General features: G+C 39.1%; 1 protein-coding gene across 1 annotated transcript in view; it reads right to left on the bottom strand.

The window, feature by feature from the left end:
- The window catches only part of TPK1 (thiamin pyrophosphokinase 1), a 319400-nt gene that overhangs the window by 46342 nt on the left and 247167 nt on the right, over positions 1-25891 (bottom strand). Inside the window, exon 7 of the mRNA XM_072853402.1 lies at positions 15488-15599. Within this exon, the coding sequence (XP_072709503.1) occupies positions 15488-15599 (112 nt within the window). The remainder of the gene's footprint in view (positions 1-15487; positions 15600-25891) is intronic.

The raw sequence follows: 25891 nt of genomic DNA, 5'->3' as shown, positions 1-25891 counted from the left end.
ACTAAATATCAAACAATGAATTCCTTTGTCCTAGTTTACTTCTATCAGGATAAAAAACAATCCCAAAGCCCAGAATACTAGGTTTCCTACCTTTTGATTAGCTTCACTTACAACCTCAGACCAGACAAATGCTCTGTAACTCAGTTTCCTCAATGAAGAGACTGGGGATGAAGCAGTTTCTCACAACAAAAATGTTTTCCAGATAAGCTAATGCACTTAGTTTTGGTAAAGCGCCTATATAGATTGCTGATGGCAGGTGCTATGTAAGTACAATTAATTATTTCTCTATGTTTCTCCACTTTCTCCTCTGTGAAGGAGGGAACTTGTCATTCTTCCTTTTATTAGCAAATGCAGCTGGGAGCTAAATACACTGGTGACTCCGACTGACTGATTTGGTAGTGTTTATGCAAGTAAGCAGCAAGGAAGACTAAATCAGAGCATAAACAAATCTTAGGCTAAATGTGCAGATGAAAACCTAACACATACTAAAAATTGTATGTTCCTGAAATTAGTATTCAGTTGGTAAAGATCCCAATTTCCTTTTCTGGTTTAATTTTAAAATAATTTCAGTACTAAAGCATAACTGCAGACTGCACAGGGAAAAAATACTGAAATGGTTATTTTCCCCAAATTTAGAAACCATCTGTTTTGAAGTTCTCTTTGGCTAAGCAAATTACAGGACTTGCAGACGAGCTAAGTAGTTAAACACATACAGAATACCTTTTCTTCAGTGTAGTAGAAAAATGTCTTTAGCTGAGCTGTTTTACATGGCACCTCCAATTTATCCCTTCTCAATTCTCTCTGTCATCTGTGTTGCTGGTGCGAGGGTAACAATCGCATCAGGGTGCTCCACAAAGGTTAATGCAGACAATAGCCTGGCAGCATTTGATGTGTAAGCAAACAGGACTACCATCTCCCTTGAATCTAAAAGGTCAACAAAACAGAACCTAATTCACTTCTTTTATACAAGCCCAAGGGCAGGCACATGACAGAAAAGCCAGCAAGTTCGTTATCAGTTCTACAATGCCATAGGAAAAATAACAGACAGATTTCAGCACTGCAGGTGAAGCGAACAGAGCAAGGAGCAGAGGCTGCTAATGATCTGGGGCTTTTCTTTGGTAGTATCCTGCTTATTTTTTCCTCAGTGGATAGAACCATTTATGTAGAATGAAGACTTAGCCTGTAATTTAATTACCACAGGTTACTTTTTGCATTGTATGATACACAAAGAGCTGATATTAGACTCAAGCTGCTGCAATAAAAATCCCTTTAAATTAATCTAACTACCAAATGTTGTTACTGTGAATAATAATTAGCAAATGGCAGGTGACAAATCAAATAGAATTATAGCATCATTCAGATAGTATGAACCTCTTATCCCACCCTGCTTTTCTAGGGACATCCTTGCTGCCTCCTTGTTCCCATTAACTCCCAATTATCCAAACATACTTGTTCTGTCCCAAATGGCTCTTACAATGGGGGTGTACACCACTCAATCCCATGGCTGTCAATTTACTGCATTGTAAATGTCTCATAGACCTTAATGATCTACAGGGCAGAAGAAATTCACAAAAGTTGACTTTAACTTGAGGAGACAGGACAGTGGAAAGTTGAGAAGAAAGGCAAGAGCCGTGAGAAGCAATAGAAGAATGAAGAGAAATACCATCTCCTATTCTCCTTTTAAGCAGTGAATTGGTGGGTCTTCCCCACCCAAGGCCATCATTCAACAGTGCTCAGCTTCCCCATCTGCACTTTCAAGCTCTCTCCTATTAAGCCACCTTCCCAGCTGCACTTGTATTAAGGCCCTGAACATCAGCTGGAAGAAGTTTGGTGCTCAGCCCATTGGCAAAGTTCACCAGTTACTCATTTAACAGCTCTGTGGTTATCCCAACCTACAATATTGGCCCTGTATACTCTTTAAAATATTACAGTTTGAATTCATATTCTATACATCATCATTTTGCCTACAGGCTCCATCCTTGCTGAGGAAGAAAGTGTTTACAATGGTATATAATGATAAACATATAAAGCCATCATCAATCATTCATCATTACAATTAGCATTTGCATCCATTTATCTAATCACAGTTTGCAGTAACTGCTGCACTTAAGCAGTTCAAAACCACTTTAAAGATGGAAATGTTGAGGATAACTACTACATAATTACCTTCACATTTTGTAGCACCCTGCTAACTCATATTTCTGTCCCTTTTCAGGTTTAATGTATACTAAATAAAGAGGAATTATTATTTACATACACCCCCACTCACCTACACACTCACATGTACTGACTGTGACAGTGCAGGTGAGAAATGGCAGAGTAGTCTCATAAACTCTATTTAACACACAACTTCAGCTGTCTCAGACACTCAGCCTCCTAGTCTATCTCTGCTGCTACTTTAAATACATTGAATTTCACATATAACTATAAAAAAACCCCCAACCCTCTCTTTTTTTCCCTTCTCCTTCTCCTCTGCAAGATCACCTGCCAGAAAATTATTTTGTATCTGCCCTGGATGTCAGAATTCATTCTCAGCCCTCCCTTCCCATTTCTCTTTTTCAACCCCACTAATTTGAAGATGCCAAACAGTGGGTCCTGAGTTAGTAAAAGCTTAAAGGTCAGATAACTTCCAACGTTCAGAAGCTAGACAAAAAGAGGACAGACAACAGTTTGTTCTGCAGTGACTAAAATAACTTAATTTGCTATATTACATAAATAATGGATTCCTGAGAGTGGAAGGAGTGATATTTGTGTGTTCTTTCACCTTTTCTGTCTTTTTAAAAAATATTATAATATCCAGCTTTCTGCACCAAAATTAACGTTTGTCTGAAGAGCACTCTGAAGATTTAGGGGATGAAATCCAATTCCCCCTGCAATGCCAGTACTGTGATTCCAACGAGTGAACCATGCAAACACACAACCGCTACTTAGCAGTTTTCTCTACAGCATGTGCTTCGGTAACAACATGGGAGGACGCCCTTCCCTTCTCCCCCACATTTAAACCGACTCTTAACAGAGAGGAGAGTTGACAGGGTGCTTTAGTATACCTAATGTTCACAACATGATCCCAGATGGACTTCTTCCTCTCTGGTCCCTTCCCTCCTTTTTCCACTTCTGTGTGCCTGTCAGACTGCTGTAGTAGGTCAGGCACTTGCTAGGGAAGTTAACTGCAGTTGCAGCATTTCTAGAACTAGTGGTATTAAGGAAACCCCAAACCCTAACAACTTAGGCTTCTAAGAGACAGTTAATAACGGGTGTTGTTGATGAAACCTGGCCTACAGACATTGCAGGTTACAGCCGAAGTGGGTGAGCACACAAACCACCTCCCATTTGGGTATCCTGGGTGACAGAATCAACTTCCCAAGCAGCAGCAGCTGAAAGAGCAGGAACTGCACCCCAGCACTTCAGCAAGAGCTCAGCCAGGCCCCAAGGCTCTTGAACTCTCATTCTCATCCTCCAATTCTGCAGGCATCCGCTAAAGACTTCTAATACCTCTGTAGCCATGAATGTCAACTGTGCTGTGGCAAAAAAGAAACAAACCAACAAAAAAACCAAACAAAAACCCCCATGTAATGTATGAAGTGCAGGCTGCACAACCTGTTCTGTAGATGGCACTGTATGTTAAACAATGATTTTCTTCTCTTTCCACAGTACAATTTCTGAAGATAATAATCCAGATGCAGCCTCTAACACACACAGAATATGAATTTATTTAAAATCGGAATCATTCCATGGTATTAACTTTCAGCTTTAGCTCCAGAAGTCATCTCCCAGTTGAAATTAATTACGTTTATCCCTGTAGTATGTGACTACCAGGCAGGACAGGGTGCACTGTACAGACCCAGCATAGTAGACAGTCCCTGCCCCAAAGAGTTAACAAGACAAACAGCAGGAGAAGAGAGACAGTATACTAATGAGAGCTAATGATGTGTTCCAGCCCTATTGCTGGATCCCTGGCCTGGTGTGCTACCCACTGAGTCAGCAAGTGGTGCTGTGCCATGATGGCGATTAAGTTTTTTGGGTTTTTTGTTTGTGGGGTTTTTTATTTTTTAAGGCTGCCTTCACTATTAGTAACTTTTGAAGGATTTGTTGAAAACGGCATCAGAGAAAGTGGACCACAAAAATGCCAGCGAAATTCTGGAATCACGGGTGCAAAACCAAGACTGACAAACATCTAGGGAATCATTACCCCAGGAAGTTAGAGAATGGCATAAATTGGAAAAAGTGAATTTCACAACAGTGAGTAAAATTCTTCTGAGGTGATTTCAGCTGGGACACTAAAGTAATTGTGGAGGTATTAAAAGGAACACAAGCTAATCTAAAGATTCACTGACAACAATTTTTGCTTGAGATATTTGGGATGTAAAATTAATTACCAGCAGGAGAGCTCCCAAAAATTCAAGACAAGTCTTAAATGGCCCAGGTCTGTTCCAGAACTATACTAACATAAACACACAGGGTAACAAAAGGCAGCAGCAAAGAGAAAGTGGCACGCACAAGCTCTGAAGAAGCAACCAACCTTCCTACTGTACATTGCAAATGAGCAATATAAATCTCTACATAAGCTTACAACAGAAAGCTGTCTTTCAGCATATTGCCAGCATTTGTTGATTTGCCAAAAAACAGTTTGCAGGCTTTTGGAACGTTAAAAGGTAAACACAGCAACCCTTCATATTTTAAAATAAAAAAGGAACAATACTTAATTATTCTAGTACAACTAAGATTTATGTTGATGTTAGTATTTCATACATTCCAGCCCATAACATGATGTGGAAAATTTTCCCTGTTCCCTAGTGAGTGCCTTGCATTGGCTGCATACATGGTTCTGATATAGATTGAAAATCTTGCTTTACATATGGCAGACAAAGCCACAAAGGTGTGGCAAATTTTTAGCACTGTAAAAAAACATAATTCAAATCCACTGTGGTTGATTCACTCTATCCAGAGTGTTTTGTTCTCTTACAACTATGCAGACAGGTACCATACTCTAAAGCTTTTGGCTATTTTAATGAAAACTTTATGATTGTTTAAAAATTCTGGTAGGTATCCAGAATTCGTTTTTCCAGAATCCTCATATGAAAAATTTACTTGATGCATGGACCTGACAGCTGTATTGGTAGGAAACCACATCTGTTGAACTACAGGTAAAGAAGCCAGATGCGAGAAATATTTGAAAGTCATTTGTCTTACCATGTCTTCATACTTTGCCCAGACATTCAACAGTAAAATCAGAAGGAATTAATGTAAATTACTACAGCCAACCAGCAATACATAAAAAATGTGCAGAGCTAGAAAAGGGAGCTTTATAGCATTGGTGAGTGAGAAGAGATATTCAAATAGGAACCAGCACTGACAGCTAACCCCGGAGACTGAGATTAAAGTCACTACCACTTTATTTTACATACAGAAAAGCCATTTCAGGCATTTTTGAAGGCTATACCTCCTGCTGCAGAGTTTGACTTGTAGTAAGTACTTCTGCACATGTTTAACTTTACCCACTGAATAATCCCTTTATATTCCATGGAACTAGTCACATGTATGAAAATACATGGATGCCTAAATCTTCTGATGAAGTTACCGTAGTTCAGTGAAGGAAGGGACAGAGGCACCTCCAGATTAACATGCTAATATTAAAGTCAATGTGCAATTCTCCCATTGATTCCACAAGCTCGGTATTAAGCTCTAGTGTTTTCATAAAACATGAATTCTTCAACGTACATTGGATGTACAGACCACAGGATGGCAAGGTGTGTTTACAAGGGGTTTACAATCATTACTTTGGGATAAATTTGGAAGAGGTACTTTGTTTGTGTGTATCAAAGCTATTCATAAATTGTGCAGGTCAACTGAAGCTCATCTTGTTAAAACCTCTTAAATCATATAACGAATTGTTTCCATGCTGGACACACTTGACCCAGCTTACATGTGTTTTAGAAAACATTTTTTAAATTAAAGCTATTCTGTCTATTACAGAACAAAAGAATGAAACAGATAGGGAGAAGGCAAGGAATAATTAATTATTCTTTGAGTGGGAGAGAGGGTTGGCTAAATTTATTGGGATGAAAACTAAAATTTGACAGGTGAAATGAATGGAAAACTGACCATGGTGCTTCAGCTTCAACTGACTAGACCCAACAGACTATCTACAATATCAATTCACATAATTATTATTAAACAATGATTGGAAATATAACACCTGTTAGAAAACAGAATGTTAACATCTAAGCTATCATCATCCAATTTCAAAATACACAAAGGAAATACCATGAAGAATACTGACTCATTCATGCCACAGCTTTTAATTCTACATTGAGCTTTTAAATGCATAATCCAGATTCATGATATCAAAGCTCTCTCTAATTGTGTTTTGCCCTTTTAAAAAATTTTCTGTATTGATGCTTTATAAAATGGAAAAAAAGCCCTGATATTTCTCTTTATAACCTACTTTTTTCCCCTGGTTTGTTTTTATAAGCAAAACAAACCCTATCTTTCTCTCCAACTCCTCTGCTTTAAATCAAGAAGCAAGCTCCTGATGAGTGTTCACGCAGCTGATTAGAAAATTGTCTTATAAACAGCATCATTAAGTGGCATGCCAATCAACGGTGATACAGTGGTATTGCGGGTGCCTGTGTAAATTATAGAGTTATGCCCTACGCTTGGGAAACCTAAATGTACAATTCTGAGATTTCTTATTGGCAATTAGATTATAAATGCTGTGTTCTAATGCTTAACAGCATGAGACTATATTTATCACGTACTGTATCCGCAGAATACAGAAAGGAAAAAAAAATTCTAATTGGAGCAGACTTTCTGAAGAAGTTGTTATGAAGGAATCCCCAACACTGAAAGCTTATAAAAGAGGAACCTTTTTTTAGGTTTTTCAGGAGTGATGCCATAGGAAAGTTATATGGATTGTAAGATCTCTTGACATCCATTTCACCCCCATTTATTTGGACTTACTATTTGTTTTATGACATGTATCACCACCCACTTAAAATATACTAAAAATACTTGGACTTCTTTGAAAGGTTTCATGGGTTTGCCAATATTTTCTTATAAAATACAAGGAAAAGCTTCAAAATGTAGATAGCACAGGAAACTCAGCTACCACATGCTGACCTAAACTTGTATTGATACAATGTGACATGCTACATACAGTTACCTGTTAATAGTGCAAGAAGCCATATTCACTTGGATATAATACACATGGAAGATGACTCTTAAGAAATTCTAAGGCTGCAAAGTCATGGACTTGAGAGCTATGGGATGCCAGAATTAAAGTCTGCCTGTGAAATTTTAATTCAGGTTCTTTAGCTTTCATCCTTTAATTATACAGTCACATTAACCAAGCAGGCCAGACTCTTTCAGTAAATAATATTCTCTTAACTGACACACTTTGAGTGCTGGTTCATCATAGGGCTTTATGCCTTATTTATTGCATAGATTTAAACTGCATTGAATGCATGCATATTAAATTCCTCACGGGCTTCTGTATGTTGCTCATTACAACAGAATAATAATGCCATTGCACCGGTTAAACTCTTCCAGACCGAAGGCACAGACACATTAACATCAAAAGTGGGTATCTTAAAGATGATACCACAGCTTTCATTTTGGAGTATCCTGTGCTTTACAGGACCAAGGCAGAGCTCTCAGGAATGTCAGGGTGCTGAAGGCTCAGCTCAAGTGCTAAGAGAAATGAACGGCTAACTTGCAAGTAGCTAAAGTACTTGCATAGAGTAAAAACTCCAGACAATCAGCTGCCTGAACCACAAGAAAATCCCACATTTCAGCAGTACTTCACCTTATTCCTCCCAGGTATCTCAGTTTCTGCAGTGGGAGAGGGTGAGGTTGTACACATCTGCACCTTCAACTATGGCTCCAGATTCATTCCCAGAGAATACACCTGGGACACTGAATGATGCCAGTGTCCTGAATCTATAAGCACGATTACATCCAAAAACACTACTTAATTTTATTTCTCTGTTTCTGGTTTTCCCTAATTTCAGAGTCTTGAATTGGTAGCCATAAGAGTGCAAGTAAAGAGTTTTCCTTCTTGTTTTCAAATCAAATGTCTAATGCCATCTTTTGCTGTTGCATCAACACCCAGGCAGATCTTGTGGACAGGCCTGCATTACTTAAGCTGACCAGTTCACTGACAGTAGAAGTAGGTTATTATGCCTGGAGAGCAGTGGAAAATGAGGGAGATTGCTAACAGCAGAAAAATAACAAGACTGAGAGATTTTGGTCTCAGTTCAGTGCTTCAAAAGGAAAGATGTCAACTGTCTACTTAAAACACCTCTGTTCTCATTTTCTCAATCTCCGTATTTGTATCTTCCCACATTTTGATGTTATCTGCCCTTTCTTCTCTCCAAAACATGTTTGTAATCCCAAATGCGATTTCCTCACATCCCGGTTTTGCCACTCCCTCTCTCTTTTTTCTTCCCCTTCCTACTGTTGCCCTGACTCCCCCATGTGTATTTACTGCCCAAAAGAAGCCACAGCTGCTTCTACAGCAAGACGTGTATTCATCTATCAGAAATTTGTATTTTCCAACTCACCTGAAAACAACAGATTTGCTTAGTGATCTGTAATTGGTATGTACGTCTAAAATTAACAGTTCCAGAGCACACTCACTACAGTCGGTTGTTAACGGCTTATTAATTACACATCAGGATGCCATAAACAACTTACAGCCAAAACATAACTTTTTAGAAGCATAGAACAAAAGTCAGTGATGACATCCAGCAGACTTCTTTCCTCTCCAGAACTTCATATAATGGCAAGGAAAAATACACCTCTTATTTTCCACAAACATCTAGAGGCAAAAACTGGAAGAGAGTAGGGCCCCCTCAGATACAACGTGCAAAATGTTTACAAAGGGAGCAGCAAATGAAGAATTGAGACACTGTAGAGGGAATAGCCAGAACTGTTTGCCATTAAGGTACAGGAATAGATCACTGCAGAGGAAATAATTTCCTTCAGTGCCATGTTTTTGCAGAGAAGAGATCAATCACATACACCAGTATGTACTAAAAAATAAACAGAACTAAAAGGTCCGTAAACAAATTGGAAAGGAGGAGTCAATTCTTAATGGTTACGCCTACCTATTTGAACAACCCCATAAAATCTAAAGAGCACACTTGTTTATTAACTGATTCACCACAGACAAACGCATCTCATTTTTTAACTCTGGGAGACTCTAGCCAGACGTGATTGATTTGTCCTCCTACTGGTCCTTGCCCTTTTGTGGTTCTGCAGAGATGTTGGGAACTGGCAATAACTCACCACATGCCTCAGAGAGCTTCCTTGTTTTTGGAAATCTCTCGGCAGTGTGACATTTACATTTATTATGGCTGATTCTGGGCCTTTAAATATGAAAACAATTAAAGTTTATTTGCAAGGGATATGATAAATGAGCATTTGTACTCTGGCCAATTTTTCACTGACTTTCATTCAAGTACACCATTATGTTTCAGCTTTGCCTCTGCCATTGTCTAAATGAGATGATTTCCCAGTATCCCTATGGGCAGGTTGACTGATGAGAATGCCTTCAGGGTTAAATGTCTTCTGTATAAACTCAAAGGTCTCTTTCTTGGACAAATTCCGCCCCCGCACCCACCAACGAAAATTCAGAGCCACCGCTGAAATCCACAGAATTACTTTGGACCCCCACCAATCTAAGTGGTAGCTCTGGCTCTCTGCAGATCTCTCTCTTCCCCAGAAAGGTCCTTTGTCTTTGCAACTCATATCCTTCAGTAGCAGCAGGTTGCTTTTGACTTTCATGTGACTTCAGTATTCTCGCCAATCCACTGCCACCAGAGAGATGAGGATTATCTGCACCAAAGTTGGGCTGAAGCAGAGCACCTATTTCCTCATGCCTCCAGGTCACATTTCCATTAGCAGAAGGAGGGACTGAAGTAACAGAGGGGATGCAAGGGAAAGAACAGCATTTTGCTCTCTTGACAACCCTCTCACCTCTGTATTAATAATGAAATTGGTTTCCATAGTTGCAATGTGCCATGGCAATGTAGCTAGACATAAACGTCTCCAGTTTACTTCACGATGGTATTACTAATCTTGTGGAGAGCCATCCGCTCTGTGCACATCTGTGCTGGAGAAGTCTCTCTGAGGTTTTTTTATTCTACTCCTTCCTGGCAATTACTGCCTATTACTGCTGTATGGAAGGATCATATATACACTCCCTATGTCCTGTTAAAGACGGCCATCCAGCTGGGCTAAACTTACTGCTGGAAGTGGTTTGAGCTAGTTCAGAACTAAGGTACTCACTTGAATCTTTCCATAAGTGGAGTCCTACAGCAGTAATGTTGCCCCAACAGTGTGATCTGGAAGAGCCTATCTGTTTATCATGTTAAAGCAGCCTTTCCAAACTGAATGCCAGGACTCTGCTACCCTGCTAAAGAAGAGCTAGAACCAAATCCCCCTCCCACTAATTCCAAACATTCATTGAAATATGTGGAAATGGACTGAACATGTGACCTCAAATCCTCATTTCAAGTCCCTTCACAAAGTTTGACTGAGTTTTCAAGCTGCTGTTCAGGAAAAAATACAAACACAGCTTTAGGGGCCCAGCACAGCTGAGCTCTGTGTTCATCAGTCCTTTAATGTACACCAAATGGTCTTTTTGGTTCGAAATAATTTCATGCAATGCTAAGCAATGCCCTCGTTGCTTTTGCTGACTTACAGTAACCAGTGGGATGCCAGGCTGCCACCATCAGAACATCTGCTTTATTGGAAAAGTATTTCAGCAGGCCTCACCTTGTAATAAATGATGTGACCCTGGAAGGCAGACAGCAGCACTCCTACAGGCAAATAGCTCACAAAAGGTCAAAAATGCCTGAAGCTTTGGGAACAGCAGCATCATTTGTGTCACCCTGCCCTATCCAGGGTCTTAGAGCTGTAATAAGGGAAAAAATGCATCACTGAAGTTCTGAAGACAGATCCCAGTTGACGGACTGGGAGACCAGCGAAGAATATGAGAAGGAAGGGAAGGAGAGGAAAGCAGAGGAGAGGGGAATCCAGCTGTAAAGCTTTTTACTCTGCCACTGAAAACAGAGCTACTCCTGGCAGTGCCGCTTAGTTTGCCTCAGTCAGAATGAACTGGGGCAGCAAAATGTGCCATATAAACTATTTCAGTTATGAAACAGGTTACAGAGTGCTTATACAACCAGCTTCACTAGCACACAGATATCTGTCTGTCTTAATTTACAGCGTTCTTCCAGAACCCTTTGACTTTAAGGAGACAGTTACTCGTTTTCTTTTGTCTTTTGACTCTGCGTTTCTCATAAGACATAAAACCCCACTGCTTTTGTAATCTTTTTGTTCCATTCACAACACAATGTCAAAAAATGAAGTAAAACAGTGAAAAAAACAGTGTAAACATTTCAATTTTACTAACAATGTAAACAGCATTAAAAAGATTTTGGATCCTGTTTATCTACCTGTGAAGTTAGAAGTCAGTGGATTCTCTGTTTGCTACAGTTAGAGAAAGGTCTTGCTCCTGTTGTTATTGCTATTGCCTTTTGATGTGAAATGACAGTGGCACTCTTTTGAATGGTAGCATTTTACAGCAATTTAACTTCCTGCCTAAAGAAGCAAATTTGCATGAAAATTATCTGGAAAGCACAATCACATACATACACAGTTTATATATATATGCCGGCATTTTCAGTACAGGTATGACAAACAGCATATCAAAGGCCATAGGGATGAAGAGTAAATTAGTTGGCAAGATTACTTTCTACAGTAATTTCCTACAAAAGGAACCATTTCCTAGAAAAGCCTACCATTACCCTCCAACCTCTTCCATGATGAACAGTGCAGCTGATTTCTACCTTCATTCTTATTCACCTTCCATGAAAGCATCACTGAGGACCTAATGAAGAATGCTGGGTAATTCTGGCATTATTGGATTTTTTTGTTATTTATTTATTAGACATGGGAGCTGTTATCAGCAAGCAGCCAGGTGAGTCAAATCAGATAAAGCATTATCTGATTCCTGTGCTGTAAATCAGATTTTAATAGAGAAAAGATCTGTATCCCTTTGGGAGTGGAAAGAATATGTTTATAATGTGTTCTGAATTTGTGCTGCACAATAGCAAGTATGGATAAAAAATATCTTCTCTAATCAATTTTCCACTTTCTTCTCCAAGTTCTTTCACCCATAAGATGAGAACTAAAATAAATGAAAGTTCTGTTTGTGCCAAATGCTAGCAAATAACTAAGATAAGCAAAACATGCATAAAAGCATGCATACATGTTGCACCTTCACACAGACACACAAAAAATACTGAATTCTGTGATATTAAAAATATAATCAAGACATTATTGTTTCTCTGCTGGCAGAATAGTTTACAGATTTCAGGTTTATCTAATTCAGACATTGAAATGAGAGCTTTGGTAGCCTACTCTCAATCTCAATACAGCTTCTGTCTTGGGTATTTATCCTTGCCTTTTTCTAGTCAGAGGCTATGAAGTCTCTTGACAGAACCTGTAGATTAGACACAGATAACATTTGACTACCCCTTGAAGGTTTCACAAATTTTAATCAGCAGAGTAATCTAGATATGCTCAGACAGACATCAGTGTTAAACATTAAAAACCTTGATGCAAAGCCAGCTCTTCCTTGTAATGCAGTGTTATTTGAATTTTGAGTTGCTGGAAATTATTGTTTGCGAAAATGAGGGCTCCCCTCTCACCTAATGCATCATTTTTGACTGTTCAGACAGAATTAAAATTCTGGAATTAGTTTATCGCCCAGACACTTAAAAGAAATCTTTTGAGGACTCAAAAATTACTTTTTAAAAGCAAACTTGTTAGGTCATGTTCAATTAATTCCATAACAAACTGGAGAAGAAAAGGCCTTTCACATCATGTTTGGCTTAAAAATGCCATTTCTTTCATGATTTACACATGAAAATGAATTTATAACCAAACCATTTTATTCATTGAGGTTTATGAAGGTGTATGCTCAGAGTGCCATTAACAAATGAACAGGGAAAGCTCTGCCACTGCCAGCCATCAGCAGCAATGCTGACATGTCACACTTCAGTATCTTCTCATTCCCTTTTCTTCCCAGGTGAGCCTTTGCTTCTCCATCACAATTTACAGGAGGACTAACATTTTTAAAAGTAACTGCAAAACTACAGGCAGCACAGAAGTCATGAACACAATGAAAGCTAATATCAAACTTAGGTTATCTGAATGTAAGGCTTATTTATTAGTGGAAAAATCCAACCAAGTCACAACTAACCACATGCTGTATTTGAGATATTGATATCCTTTTAGGGGGATGCAACTACATTTTAATTTAACAGTATCTGAAAAATAACCTGATTCAAAATCTGTATTTGGATGAGTAAAGGTTAGCCCTAGTCACTTGAGCACAAGAGCAGTTTCAGGTTGTAATGACTTTGGTGTCTCAGATCGATTAAACATCTTCAAGGAAGACCAGATCATTTTTGTTTTTATGTATCTGTGATGATAATGCAGATAGATAAATAAATGAAGGAACTACGACCTGTGAGAAACATGAACACTGAGACTGAAAGTGTAGCCTGTGATGGGATGCAGTGTACACATCACTAAGGAAAACACTGTAAAGGTCTGAGGTTTCCTCTTGGAAACAGCAACAAGGACTGGGAGAAGCAGAGATGGTGGTGTCATGTTAACAAGTAGGAAACAGTCACTTAAATACTTCTTTGGCTCCCAGAAAAAGAAAAAAAAAGACCAAATTAAGTGTAATAACAATCCCTGTAGGTCCATATCTAGCTATGCCTTTAAGTAACCTGAAGAAGTTTATTACAGCACAACTACAATGATAAACATCAAAGAAACTGATATCTCAACCCAATCCTAGATACAAACTTACTATTTGTTGTCACTGCATTTCCCACTGTGTTCCCCTTCAGCTGGCACTGCTAGACTAGTAACCCCTTTCTCCTTAGCTTCAGCAGATCAGGTAATCATAATTTCGTAGTAACAAAGCCATGTCATTTGTGGGAGCAGAGAGACCATCTTTAAAATTACCATCTTTCTAATGAGCACCTTGTAAATCTGATGAAATTTATGTAATTAAACTCAAAAAAATTCTGACGTATCTGAAAAATAACTTGTTTTTTAAACTAATAATCTAAACTACAAGAAAGGACTGCAACCCTACAGCATCTACCACATTTTGATTCACACAGTAGCCTTTTGCAAAGCACCATAGGCTTCAGAGATGCTCCTGTCATTAACATGAGGCTGGTTTGAGCTTCTTTCACCTCACTCTGGAGGGCAGAAATTTTATGGAGAAATGAGTAATCCTTCACTGCAACAGGCCACAGAATTCATTGCACAACAGGAGATGAGCAGATGAAGATTCAGTACCTTACTTGTCAACTGTACTTAGCAGTACAAATGAAAACATTTGACTCTTTCAAATTAAGAGAACGTCCCTTATACAATACATTCAGCTCTTACAATTCAGTTTAAAAGGATTAAAACATCACTAGCCAGACAGTTCTTTACCTGGCAAGTCTCTCACGTCTTGAAATTAATGCCATATTTATATCTTTTATCACTAGTGAGCTACTACTGCCTACCACCTCCTTAACTGGACACGCTCAAACCCTCAGTGGAACAAGACACTCCCTAGACTAGCACATGTGCTGCTGGCTGGCACTGTGGGTCAACCTCAGATTAATTATTAGCCAACAAGGGCACTGCACTACAATCTGTAAGAACCATGTGCCTTTTCTACATGGGATGGCTCTAAAGTCTGGCCATATAAATTAGACTGCAAGACCAGAGCCTCTCAATTATTGCTTTGCTTCCCTTAGGTTTTAATGAATCTTTATCTAAAATATCCCATTATTTTCCTGAGTAAATGCATTCTGAATGACTCAGTGTGGGAGGAGGGGGCAGGAAGATGAAGATTGTTTCCATTTTTTTTGGACAAGAAACCTCCTTTCTCTACAGATAAATGTCCCTGTTATAGATCAAATGCACCTTTTCCCACTTTAAAATAAGAAAAAGATCTATCCATTCAGAGTTGACAAACAGACAATATACACGGAGCAGTTTAGGGGAAGTGAGGTAGTTTTAATAATCTGTATCACATTACTATTTGTCTGTCGTAACTTTATGGCTTATAACCAGGAGTTTAGGCACTCGCAGCTTCCCCTCCCTGGAGGCCAATGTATCAAGATGGTAATGTATCATGACCTCAACGAATGTTCTATTTAAACAGCACAATGACTCCCAAATGGAAAACACGTTTCTGCCTGCGATATCTCAGGTTTAAATATATTTCTCTCTCTTTTTTTTAAAAAAACCTTAATTTCTAGAAAAAAAAAAGGCCTGGCAGCGATTCAGTGCCATGTTCCACCTTCAAACTCATAAGGCCCTTCAGCACTACTGAGGCAAGCGTAAATGTGCAGTTAGGGTAACGTCAAACCGACCATCCCGGAGGTGTCTGACTTACTGAGGTTCCACTTGAGGCCCGTCGTGGTCACGCTCTCGCAGGAGTTCCCAATGGGGATGAGGCCACACCAGGCGCCTTCCAGTCCCGTGTCCACACACAGCTTGTGCTTGCCCTGCAAGACAGAAGGGCCTCTTGGAGTCAGTGCTCACCAGGGACCCAAACAGCATTTGCCAACAGACCTTGCAAATAAAACAGAAAGTACTTAGATGGAGACAGGTCCAGAATGTCCCCCAAAGGCTCAGGAATATTTGGCTGCAGGAATTCAGGTCGTTGAAGTTTACAGAGGGAGGAGAGACGTATGCTTAGGTTCCAGACCTCAGGGCTTTCAAAAAGTTTGTTTCTAGGCTTTTCTAAGCTGAATCTGGCTTTGCTCATTCTTCGCTGGCATTTTTTGAAGAGGCACTTCTGTCAAAGCTAGGCTCTTTATTCCTGTGAAAGGAAGGCATCCTGACCTATTCATTCATTTTTTTTCCTCATCTAAACAGCTGTGTTTCACTTCCTTAACAATGCTAGTCAAAGCACCACTGAAACTCCTTCATTATTTTGACAACAACTGTAAAATTTCATGTACTTCTCCAGGCATGTACTCCTCCAGGCATGTACTCTTCCCAGAAGGAAGAATATGTGCAGAAACTTAACTAGGTGCTAGAGAAATGAACCTAAATATTTAGAGTAACATGCTTACACTAAGTAAAAACAACAAAGTGAATTTAAAACACTTTTTTTGTACATCTAAGATAGATTCATCTTGTAATCATCAAGTTCATGGGATGCAGGAGAAGCAGCAGCTATTAATGATGATGGATTTGTGACCAAGCTCTTAATTAGTAATTATAGACCCTGTGTGAACATCTTGCCAGGTATCAGCATATGAACAGTTGCAAGGAAGAGGAGGTAGTGGAAATCTTTTACAGAATGGGAAAAAAAAAAAGCTGAATGTTAGAGTTCTGGCACAATTTGTGTTCTAAGAAACTAAGAAAGTGCTTATGAAAACCAGCTGCAAGAAAACAGCAAATGCAAAACAGTGACAAGATCAGTGGAGAAATCATCCTCTGGTCTCTTCTACACAGGTAATTTATTCTTTCAAACAAACATGACCATGTGGGGAAAGGTTAGGATTCTCTGAAATAGACGTTTCTTTGGGGTTTTATTTTATTCTCTTGTGGATGCACAGGCAAGTTAAACCCTTGAGCGTGTCTTTTACACACAAATTCTTCATCACTACAAATAAAATCAGATATGCCTATTTATTAATCTACCAAAATAAAAGAACCCTCCGAAACCCAATGAGTATTCAGTAAGTACTTTGTTAAGCAAGAAACCAAGGTGGTATACCAAAAGAAACAAGAACAGTTGAGCCATAAAACTCAGGTAAATGTTCCAAGCAACAAAAATACTTTCTCACAACTTTCCTTTTGGGGAATGTATTTAAGCTTTTTTCTTATGTCCTGTCCTCTCACATGCTCATTCCAAATGCCCTTGCAAATATAAAGTCACAAGTCAGAAAGTCAAAACTGGAGGCGAAATATCTTATTGCTGAGATGTTGATGTCTGAGGCGTTCGACCTGTTAATGCCAAATGCATTATGAAGAAACAACTTCAATACATGTCATGCTCTCAGTTAACAAATGAACCTTGGAAAAGCTGTCAATTAGGGAGTATTAGATTGCATAACTTAAGCTTGTTTGATTGTTTGCAGAGCAACAAGAAAACCAATCCAGTATCATCTATCTTCTCAGGGTGTCCAGCTTCATGTGGTGATGAGTTGTGTATTTCTATAGTGGTTGTGAACACTTGCCTGCCAAATTCAGAGGTGTAACAAATTCAGGCTTGATAATCTTTTAGCTATGCAATATGCCATGCTGCTTCTCTCTCAGTACAGAGGGAGGAGGAAAGGAGAGGTACAAGTACAAGCTCTCTCGTTAGGTGATCACAGATATTGTCTATAATGAAGTTTATGATGAAGGAGAGGATGAAGGGGTGGGGCTGTCTGTTCCCAATGGATGTACTTATTGCTCTGAGCTACTCGAGGAGAGTAGCAAACTTGCTGCATTTATCAATTAGTTAAGGAATATGAAAAAGAGAGGTAAGAGTAACTGGCCCAACAGAGAACCTAATTAAGTCCTGTATTCTCAAAAACTGTGTCTACCTACTATTAGGTTTGCATTTCCTATTTTATGACATTCTGGCCCAACTTACAGATAGGGCTTCAATTCAATTAGACATTTATGCAGAAATCTTTATTTCTCTTTTCATGAAATAAATCTTTAAAACAAAAGATGTCATTACCAGAGGCTTGCCAATATCTAGGATTTTATTAGGAGTCTTTCACTGTCTGGTACTTCCCTAAAAATCTCAGTTCACATGTCCCAGTGATTATGTGAGAATTTTGACTTTCTTCCCTAAAAGGACATTTTCTAGCCCTGAGTTGTCAAGAGAAATTTCAAACTAGGAGCCCAAAGAGCTAAACCCAAGACAGCAAGTAAACAGAATTGAAATATTAAAATGCAAATTATTTTTTTAAAAAACTCTTAACTGTTAAGCCAAACTCATGGCTTAGGGTTTGGTTCACTGATATTACACACGACAGTTTTTAAGATTTTTCTTTAAACAGATCAGTAAGCGATCTTAATACTATTAGGGACAGTGGGGATAGAAAAGGGAAATGGTCATTGGGGGAAAAAAAAACAAACAAAAAACCCCAAATGACCTGCTCATTTTTGCTAAAAAAGATTAATCAGCCAAAGAATTTGTACAGTAAGGCTCTACAGTCAAAGCACTGTGAGTCTGCCACAGGGGAAATCAGGTGCCCAAGCTTATCTTCAAGTTTTCTAGTACAGATCTTTCAACCAAGCAAGATGGAACTGCTATTTGCAGGAGGAAGGGAGGATCAGAGCTTGTTAATTTGCAAATACAAGTAATAATTTATTCTATTTAAATCTCTGTGATTAAAGGAACAATTATATACTGGCACTTAAAATATGAAACTGTTTTCAGTTTCTGTAGAACTCAAAGTTCCAAAATTAGGATAAAAAGAAAACCAAAGTGTGACTAAATAAATCCCTCCTTAAGTTTTTTTTGCCTCTGTAGGAGGTAACTGAAATATTTTCACATTTAATGTAAGAATCAAATATTACCATGTTTGAATGATACTGGTGATAAAATAAGGGCAAAGAATACAGCTGCATTGATTTTTATCTTACTAAGTCAGTTTTGAAAAACATTGATCAATCTTAAGCATTGATTTTTTTTTCTTCATTTTGTCTTCGATGCTGGGAAATAAGATCAATTTCTAAGTTCAGCAATAAGAAAAAAATGTCAGAAGATATTTTTAAGAATGCTTCATCCATATAGGTTAAACTTTTCCTTTTGATTCTGATGTCTTCTGTTATAAGAAAGCATTTATGCAGTAGTGGTTAAATATACCCCCACTCCAACACTGTTGTTGCCAAGGAAAGACCTAAAGTTCTCTGTCATATCTCCTAACTCAAATGAATAGAAATCTGATTGCAGGAACTGATATACCTAACCCTGTCCAAGGTTGTAAGGTGCTAAAATCTTTAGTCAAAAATTTGCAAGCTGAAAAGCATATAAACAGTGTCAAGATAAAAGCTGATAGCTTCTATGTGTGCACAGATACCCCACGGGCACTTCATAAAAGTACAGAGAAAATTACTTCTCCAAGTGCTTTCCAGACCAACTTGAATAAATGTATTGCAATAAATGTATACTCTAAAACAGATATCAAGCAACAAAATGTTATGAAAGAGAGAGAGAATGGGGACTGATCTTCAGTACTGCATTCTGAAGGGACCTGAAGGAGGGAAATCTGGAACCTGGCAGGTTGAAACTAGACACAGGGGAGAGGCATGAAGCCAGTTAAGATGCTGGGGAAGAATAAAGAATTAAAATTAAGCTTTAAAAAACAAATGAAGAAAGATATAATAAACAGATCTTGGAAACTGCTGAAGGACTAGGACATATGAAAGGTAATGAGGAAGGAAAAGGAATGACTTACAGGATTATAGGACAAAGCAACCTTATTCTAATTTTCAGGCTGCCCTGATAGTTTGTCCAGTATAAAAAAATCTACGGTATAACTTAACTCCTAGAAGTCGCCGATTTTCTAAATGGTATACTTTCACCTGTGCTTGCTGTGAGATCTGGTACTCCAGAGAAACAGGATTTCCTGAGATCTGGCCAACTGCCCTATGATACCTCCTCCACTAGCTAGATCTTGTTTTCCATAATCTTTTGATAAAACATCTTTTTATATCGGCTTTATTTCAATGATTACTCCATAGGTGGCAGCACATGCTTGAAAACAACAGCAGCAAAAAACTAAATACAGATGTAATAGCGTTACCCAGGGAAAAGGCAAAAACCACAATCTGTTTTACTACATAAACATCTGGGTGCAGAAAACGGTATATAGATAAAAGACTCAGGGAATAGGTGGAAATCAACATGACCACCAACGACTACAGCAGAGAGGAGGAAAGGTACAAGGATGAAATGAAGCTGAGAATATTTATGTTTAAAATCAAATATCATGATTGGCAATAAAGTAAAAACAAGTTCCAGAAATATTTCTACTCATCATTAGTTATGTAAGAGCTTGACTTAACAACAATAAAAGCTTTTAGGGTGAGATTCTGAGCATGATAATACAGCCAATTTTTCTAAAAGGATGTATTTAAGAAGAGCTATTTTGCTATAACCCTAAAATATCATCAATTGTCTTTTCAAACAAATATACATAGTGCCAAGTTGCTATTACATGAATGCTATTCACAGAACGTTATCTGAGCCAACCAGGCTTTTTCTTGCTGTTGAAAATAAAAGTATCCACAGTTCCAGTGAAAACTCAGAAGTCTAAAAGCTCTTGTATATCATATCATTGGCTGCTTAAACTCATATGGAAAAACCAGCAAATTTATTGTACTTGAAAACAATATTAAAAAATGTTGGACCCAATCATGCCGATCCTTACTATGAAATGTTAGTAGTGCTCCTGTACTGAAATGGACAGACTTCAATATATCAGTTATTTGCAAGACAGAGCCCTACCAAGCGTACCCTTCAAGAGGAGCACTTCATAAAATGAGGACTCTATACTGAATAAAATCCCAGGCAGTAGAGAGAGAATAAATTATAATCATTATTAGACCCAATTAATGAACACATCTGCTTCAAACCAATTTATGACAAGGGTATAGAAAGAAATCCCTGTGGAGGTAAGTGCCACTAAAAAGAAAAGATTTACTATACCCTGAGGTTATACGTTTAAGTGGTTGCTACTGTATATCTAATGTACAAATTATCCACAAAGAGCAAATGATCCCAGAGTTTCACACATTGGCACATGAACTTTTTCTATAGGCCTAGTAAAACCCTCCTGAGAGTACACTTCTTGTGTAATATTGATGACATGTTTTACTGAGCACAGTAGGTGCATCCCTTGTTTGTCCATCACCTGTTGCAGCATGAGCAAGTAAAACAACTCTCTATCTTCTGCAGTCAAGGTTATATGACTGACAAGAAAACAGCGATCATAGGTGCAAAAAATGCAAAAGTATATTTCTCTCTGGAGACTTCAAGCAGTTAAAACTGCCAGCAGCATAGACACTGCTAACATGCACACAAATGAAGTGATGAAAACACTTTTCAAGCAAATAAGATATCTGGGAATACAAAAGCTACTTTAAAAGGGAGTTTGGGTGGTTTAATTTCTTTTCACAGACAGATCTTAAAGATTGACAAATGCCATAAATACTAATTCTTGTTCTACTCTGAATATTACCCTAAAGAAAAACTCATTCTGTTGAAACTTCCCACTCACAAATGGAATTCCACAACATTTTCCTCAGTCTACCATATATCAATGCAAAACACACCATAAATGCAGAGTGAAACTACAATAACCAAGAACTGGCTGGTCCTTCTCTAAATTCAAGCAAGCCTTACACTGCCCCAGTGTGACATTTTATCCTTGAGCTTGTGCATTTCATGCCCTATCCTCAGCAGGCCCATCATTATAGGTTTAATTAGCATTTTTAGTGATGCCTTAAAAAAATCAGAACCATTTTCTTTATATCCATTTATGAGACTACAGAGTATAATAGATTGCAGATAAGAGTGAAAAGTAGACAAGCTGCTGAAGATTTCATATTGCCTGTATAATTATTATGCAATGTTGCAGCTAAATTGTCAATTTAGAGGGGCCTTTACTATAGGCACTAATATTCTATAATTCCTAAGTGATTAAAATTACAGAATAATCTTTCTCACCATCCACCAGTTCATAATACATTTAGTGTCACTGCTCATTCTTTTTTGTGCATTTCTACAGGGGAAGAGTCCAGAGAATCACTTCTACCTAGACTACATTCTCTTCTCTTCCTTGGTATTAGAGAAGCAGGGGAGTTAATTTAAAAGACAGGATATTGTTCACCTAACGTGTGTCAAGAAACTATTTCTTCTTCATAGCACTGAATTACTAAGTATTGCTGGAAAGCACCTTTATGCTATGTAAGAATACATGGAATTTTTGTGCGAGTATATAGTGCTAGGGGGGGTTTGTTTTGTTTTTTGAAAGTGCTTAGGCTCTATTGCTATGCAAGAAAAAAAGTGTGGTTACCAAGCCTAATGCATATCAGTGTTTACTAACATATGCTATACAATAATATTTGATATATATTTTTCTTGTCTGGGTTGCTCTGATCAAGTTGCTTTCTCTATGCATCTTGCTTTCTCTTCCCTATTATAGCTAATCTGTCTTCCCTTTCGCATAGTTCTTCACAGTCCATCCTGTGATGGAGACTATCACAGCCTATTTAGTAGAAAGATATTAACTGATTAATTTTCCCTTTCTCAATTACTGACCATCTGAATCTTGGCTGGCTGTTGTAGCAGGTGCCTTTGTGACTTCCCCTAAGATTCAAATATGTTTATCTGTTCTCAGAAGTCTTCCCAGATATACTGGCAAATCTCTGTAGCTCTCCTCCTCCAAAATCTCACTTGGAAATCTTCTCTACTTACATTCTCTAAGTTGATCATTCTCTAAGTAAGAAGAATGATCAATAGGCTGCTGGTCAACATCTTCTTATAGTTTCTTGTACTCCTCAACCTACATCCATGTGATGCCCTTGCTTTTTTATGTGTTACATGATGCAGCAAATCATGAGTGCACAAATCCTCTTATATACTACCATCCTTTTAGCAAAACTGGCTTCATATTTGAGGGCTTCATGTTAGGACTAGGGGCTTCATCAAAGCCTGGCCTCTATAATTTCTTCAGTGCAAACAAACTGATGGACGGAGTTCTTTGCATTGAGTGGGGGAATCTCACAAATGCTCTTTTCTCCCTTTCATTTCCGACTGTTACTTTCACATACCTCTAGGTAAAAGAGAGGCTTGAAGTAGTGAAGAATGAACTTTTGAGACAATTTTCGGCACCCTTTCTTGATCTCTCTTACAGGAAGGAATAATTTGCTGTTATTATAAAGATATTAATTGACCTAGGATAAGAAACCATATCTATTTTCACTAGAAAGGGAAATAGTTTCTGCTTTATAACAGCAGGCTTTGAAGAAGTGTTAAGCCCCAGATCTTGTGCTAGCAATGACTGCTTCTCTCTACACCTGTGAAATTCAAAGACCAACAAGTCAGGAAGGTTCAGGTCAGGAAGAACAAATATAATTAAAGAAACTTCAAGCTGGCCATTCAAACATACAATTTTTTCTCCTCTTTCTTCCACCTTCTCCCCATTTTCTTGTATAGCTAAGTAGTCAGTTGGAGATTACAGTCCACACAAAAGTCCATTATTTTATTGGAGCATGTGGTGGGGAAACAGAATACTGTACTAACCTGAACTCTGTTTTCCTCCTTTATGAATCACTCTTGGATAGGGGTGTGAAGTTTATTTGCAACAGCTTTTTAATAATGGATGTAGCTCAGTTCCGTTGCATTTCAGTGGGAACTGCACCGACGTCATCAGTGTCATCAGTGACAGATTTGGTCCTCAGAATACAGAGGAATATTCACAAGCAAACTAAAATCATTCAGAGTAGGCCAACCTGAGTCCTAAATCTTTGACAGTGATTTCTAACCATAAACAAATACAGTTAGCCTGGCATCTTTTCTCAGAAGACTTTGAAGCTCTGAAAGCCAAATGCATCTTTCCAGCATCCTATTTATCATCACAGTTATAATTCTGAGGGAGCATCCCAAAAGAATTATACTGGTATATTTAAAATACCACCAAAAGGTAGAAGAAATTGTATTGTGTAGCACACAATAAAAGACAAAATCCCCATGTGGCATTTACCTTCTGCCTTCCTTAGGCCTATGAGGAGGACCTCTTATATCTCCCAAATGAGTATTCAAAATTATCAACATGCTGATAGCATGCTCAGCCTTAGCATGACATGGTGGAGTTTAAACTTTTTGGTGTAATGAGAACAAGTTTAGCAGAGTTGCTAGCCTGGATTTCAAGAGAGCAAAATTTAAGCTACTCAGGGAGCTACTTAGCAGTGTCCTCTGGGAATCTGCTTTTGAGGGCCCAAGGGTCCACAAGTGCTGGTCAGTTTTTAAGAACCACCTTTTAAAAGGACAGGAGCAGGCAATCCCATTGTGTCGGAAGTCAAGCAAGTGGGGCAGAAGACCAGGTTGGCTGAACAGGGAAGTCTGCTTAGAACTCAGGAGGAAAAATAAATTGTGTGATCTCTGGAAGCAAGGTCAGGCTTCACAGGAAGCTTACAGAGCTCTGGTTTGCATATGCAGGGAGAAGACACAAAGGACCAAAGCTCAACTAGAGTTAAAACTGGCCAGCGTTGAGTCAGACAACAAGAAAGGCTTTTTTCAGTATGTTAATAGCAAGCGGAGGTCCAAGGAAAACATTGGACTGATACTTGTTGAAAATTATCACCTGACAAATAGGGATGAAGAAAAAGTGGAGGCATTCAATGGTTTTTTTGCCTCAGTCTTTAATAATACTGACAGAGCTTGGGCTGCCTGGTCATCTGAGTTGGAGGACCACGACTGCAGGAACAGTGATTTTCCATTTGTGGACACCGACACTGTAAGGGACCAGTTGTATCAGTTTAATGTTCAAAAATCCATGGGGCCACATGAGATTCATCCCAAAGTACTGAAAGGGCTAGTGGATGTTACAGCAGGACCCCTGTCACTCATCCACCAAAGGTCTTGGGAGCCTGGGGAGGTCCCCACTGACTGGAAGCTAGCTAATGCTATTCCAATTTACATGAAAGGCTTGAGGGAAGACCCAGGAAACTACAGACCTGTTATTCTAACCTCAGTACCTGGAAGAATATGGAGAAGATCATGCTGGGTGCTATTGAAAGACATTTAAAGGACAAGGCAATCATCATGCCCAGTCAACATGGGTTAAGAAAGGGAAAGTCCAGTCTAATTTGATATCCTTCTATGATAAGGTCATCTGCCTAGTGCTTGAAGGGAAGGCGGGGGATGTAGTCTTTCTTGGATTTTAGTAACGCGTTTGATACTGTCCCTCCCAGCATCCTTCTGGACAAGTTGTCCAACTGTGAGATGAGCAGGTACATGGTGCAAAGGGTGAGGAACTGGCTGAACAGCAGGGCTCAAAGGGCTGCAGTGAACGGGGCTACATCTGGCTGGTGACCAGTCACCAGCGCTGTTCCTCAGGGCTCAATTCTAAGGTCAGTTCTGTTCAATCTTTTTATCAATGATCTGGATGCAGGAGTTGAATGCACTCTTAGTAAGTTTGCTGATGATACTAAACTGGGAGGTGCTGCTGACTCTCTTGAGGGACAAGAAGCCTTGCAGAGGGATCTGGATAGGTTGGAGCATTGGGCAATCATCAATGGCATGAAACTGAACGGGACCGAATGCCAGGTTCTGCACCTAGGACAGAATAAGACTGGGCACAAGTATAAATTGGGAGAGGAGTGGCTGGAGAGAAGCCCTGCAGAAAGGGGTCTGGGGGTGCTGGTTGACAGGAGGCTCAAGAGGGGTCAGCAGTGTGCCCTGGCAGCCAAGAGGGCAAACCACATCCTGGGGTGCATCAAACACAGCATAACCAGCTGGTCAAAAGAGGTGATTATCCTGCTGTATTTAGCGCTGCTGTGGCCTCACCTTGACTACTGTGTGTGGTTCTGGGCCCCATTATTTAAAAAGGATGTTAAGGTCCTTGAATGTGTGCAGAGGAGGGCAACAAAGCTGGGGAAGGGGCTGGAAGGCATGTCCTGTGAGGAGTGGCTGAGGACTCTGGGTTTGTCTAGTTTGGAGAGAAGGAGGCTGAGGAGCGACCTCACTGCTCTCTGCAGCTTCCTGAGGAGGGGAAGTGGAGAGGGAGGTGCTGGTCTCTTCTCGCTGGGATCCAGTGCCAGGACCTGTGGGAATGGC

This window comes from Ciconia boyciana, chromosome 2 (assembly GCF_034638445.1).
Source record: "Ciconia boyciana chromosome 2, ASM3463844v1, whole genome shotgun sequence".
Lineage (NCBI taxonomy): Eukaryota > Metazoa > Chordata > Aves > Ciconiiformes > Ciconiidae > Ciconia > Ciconia boyciana.
Note: the sequence above shows the minus strand (reverse complement) of the source record. Positions and strands in the feature narration are given on the sequence as shown.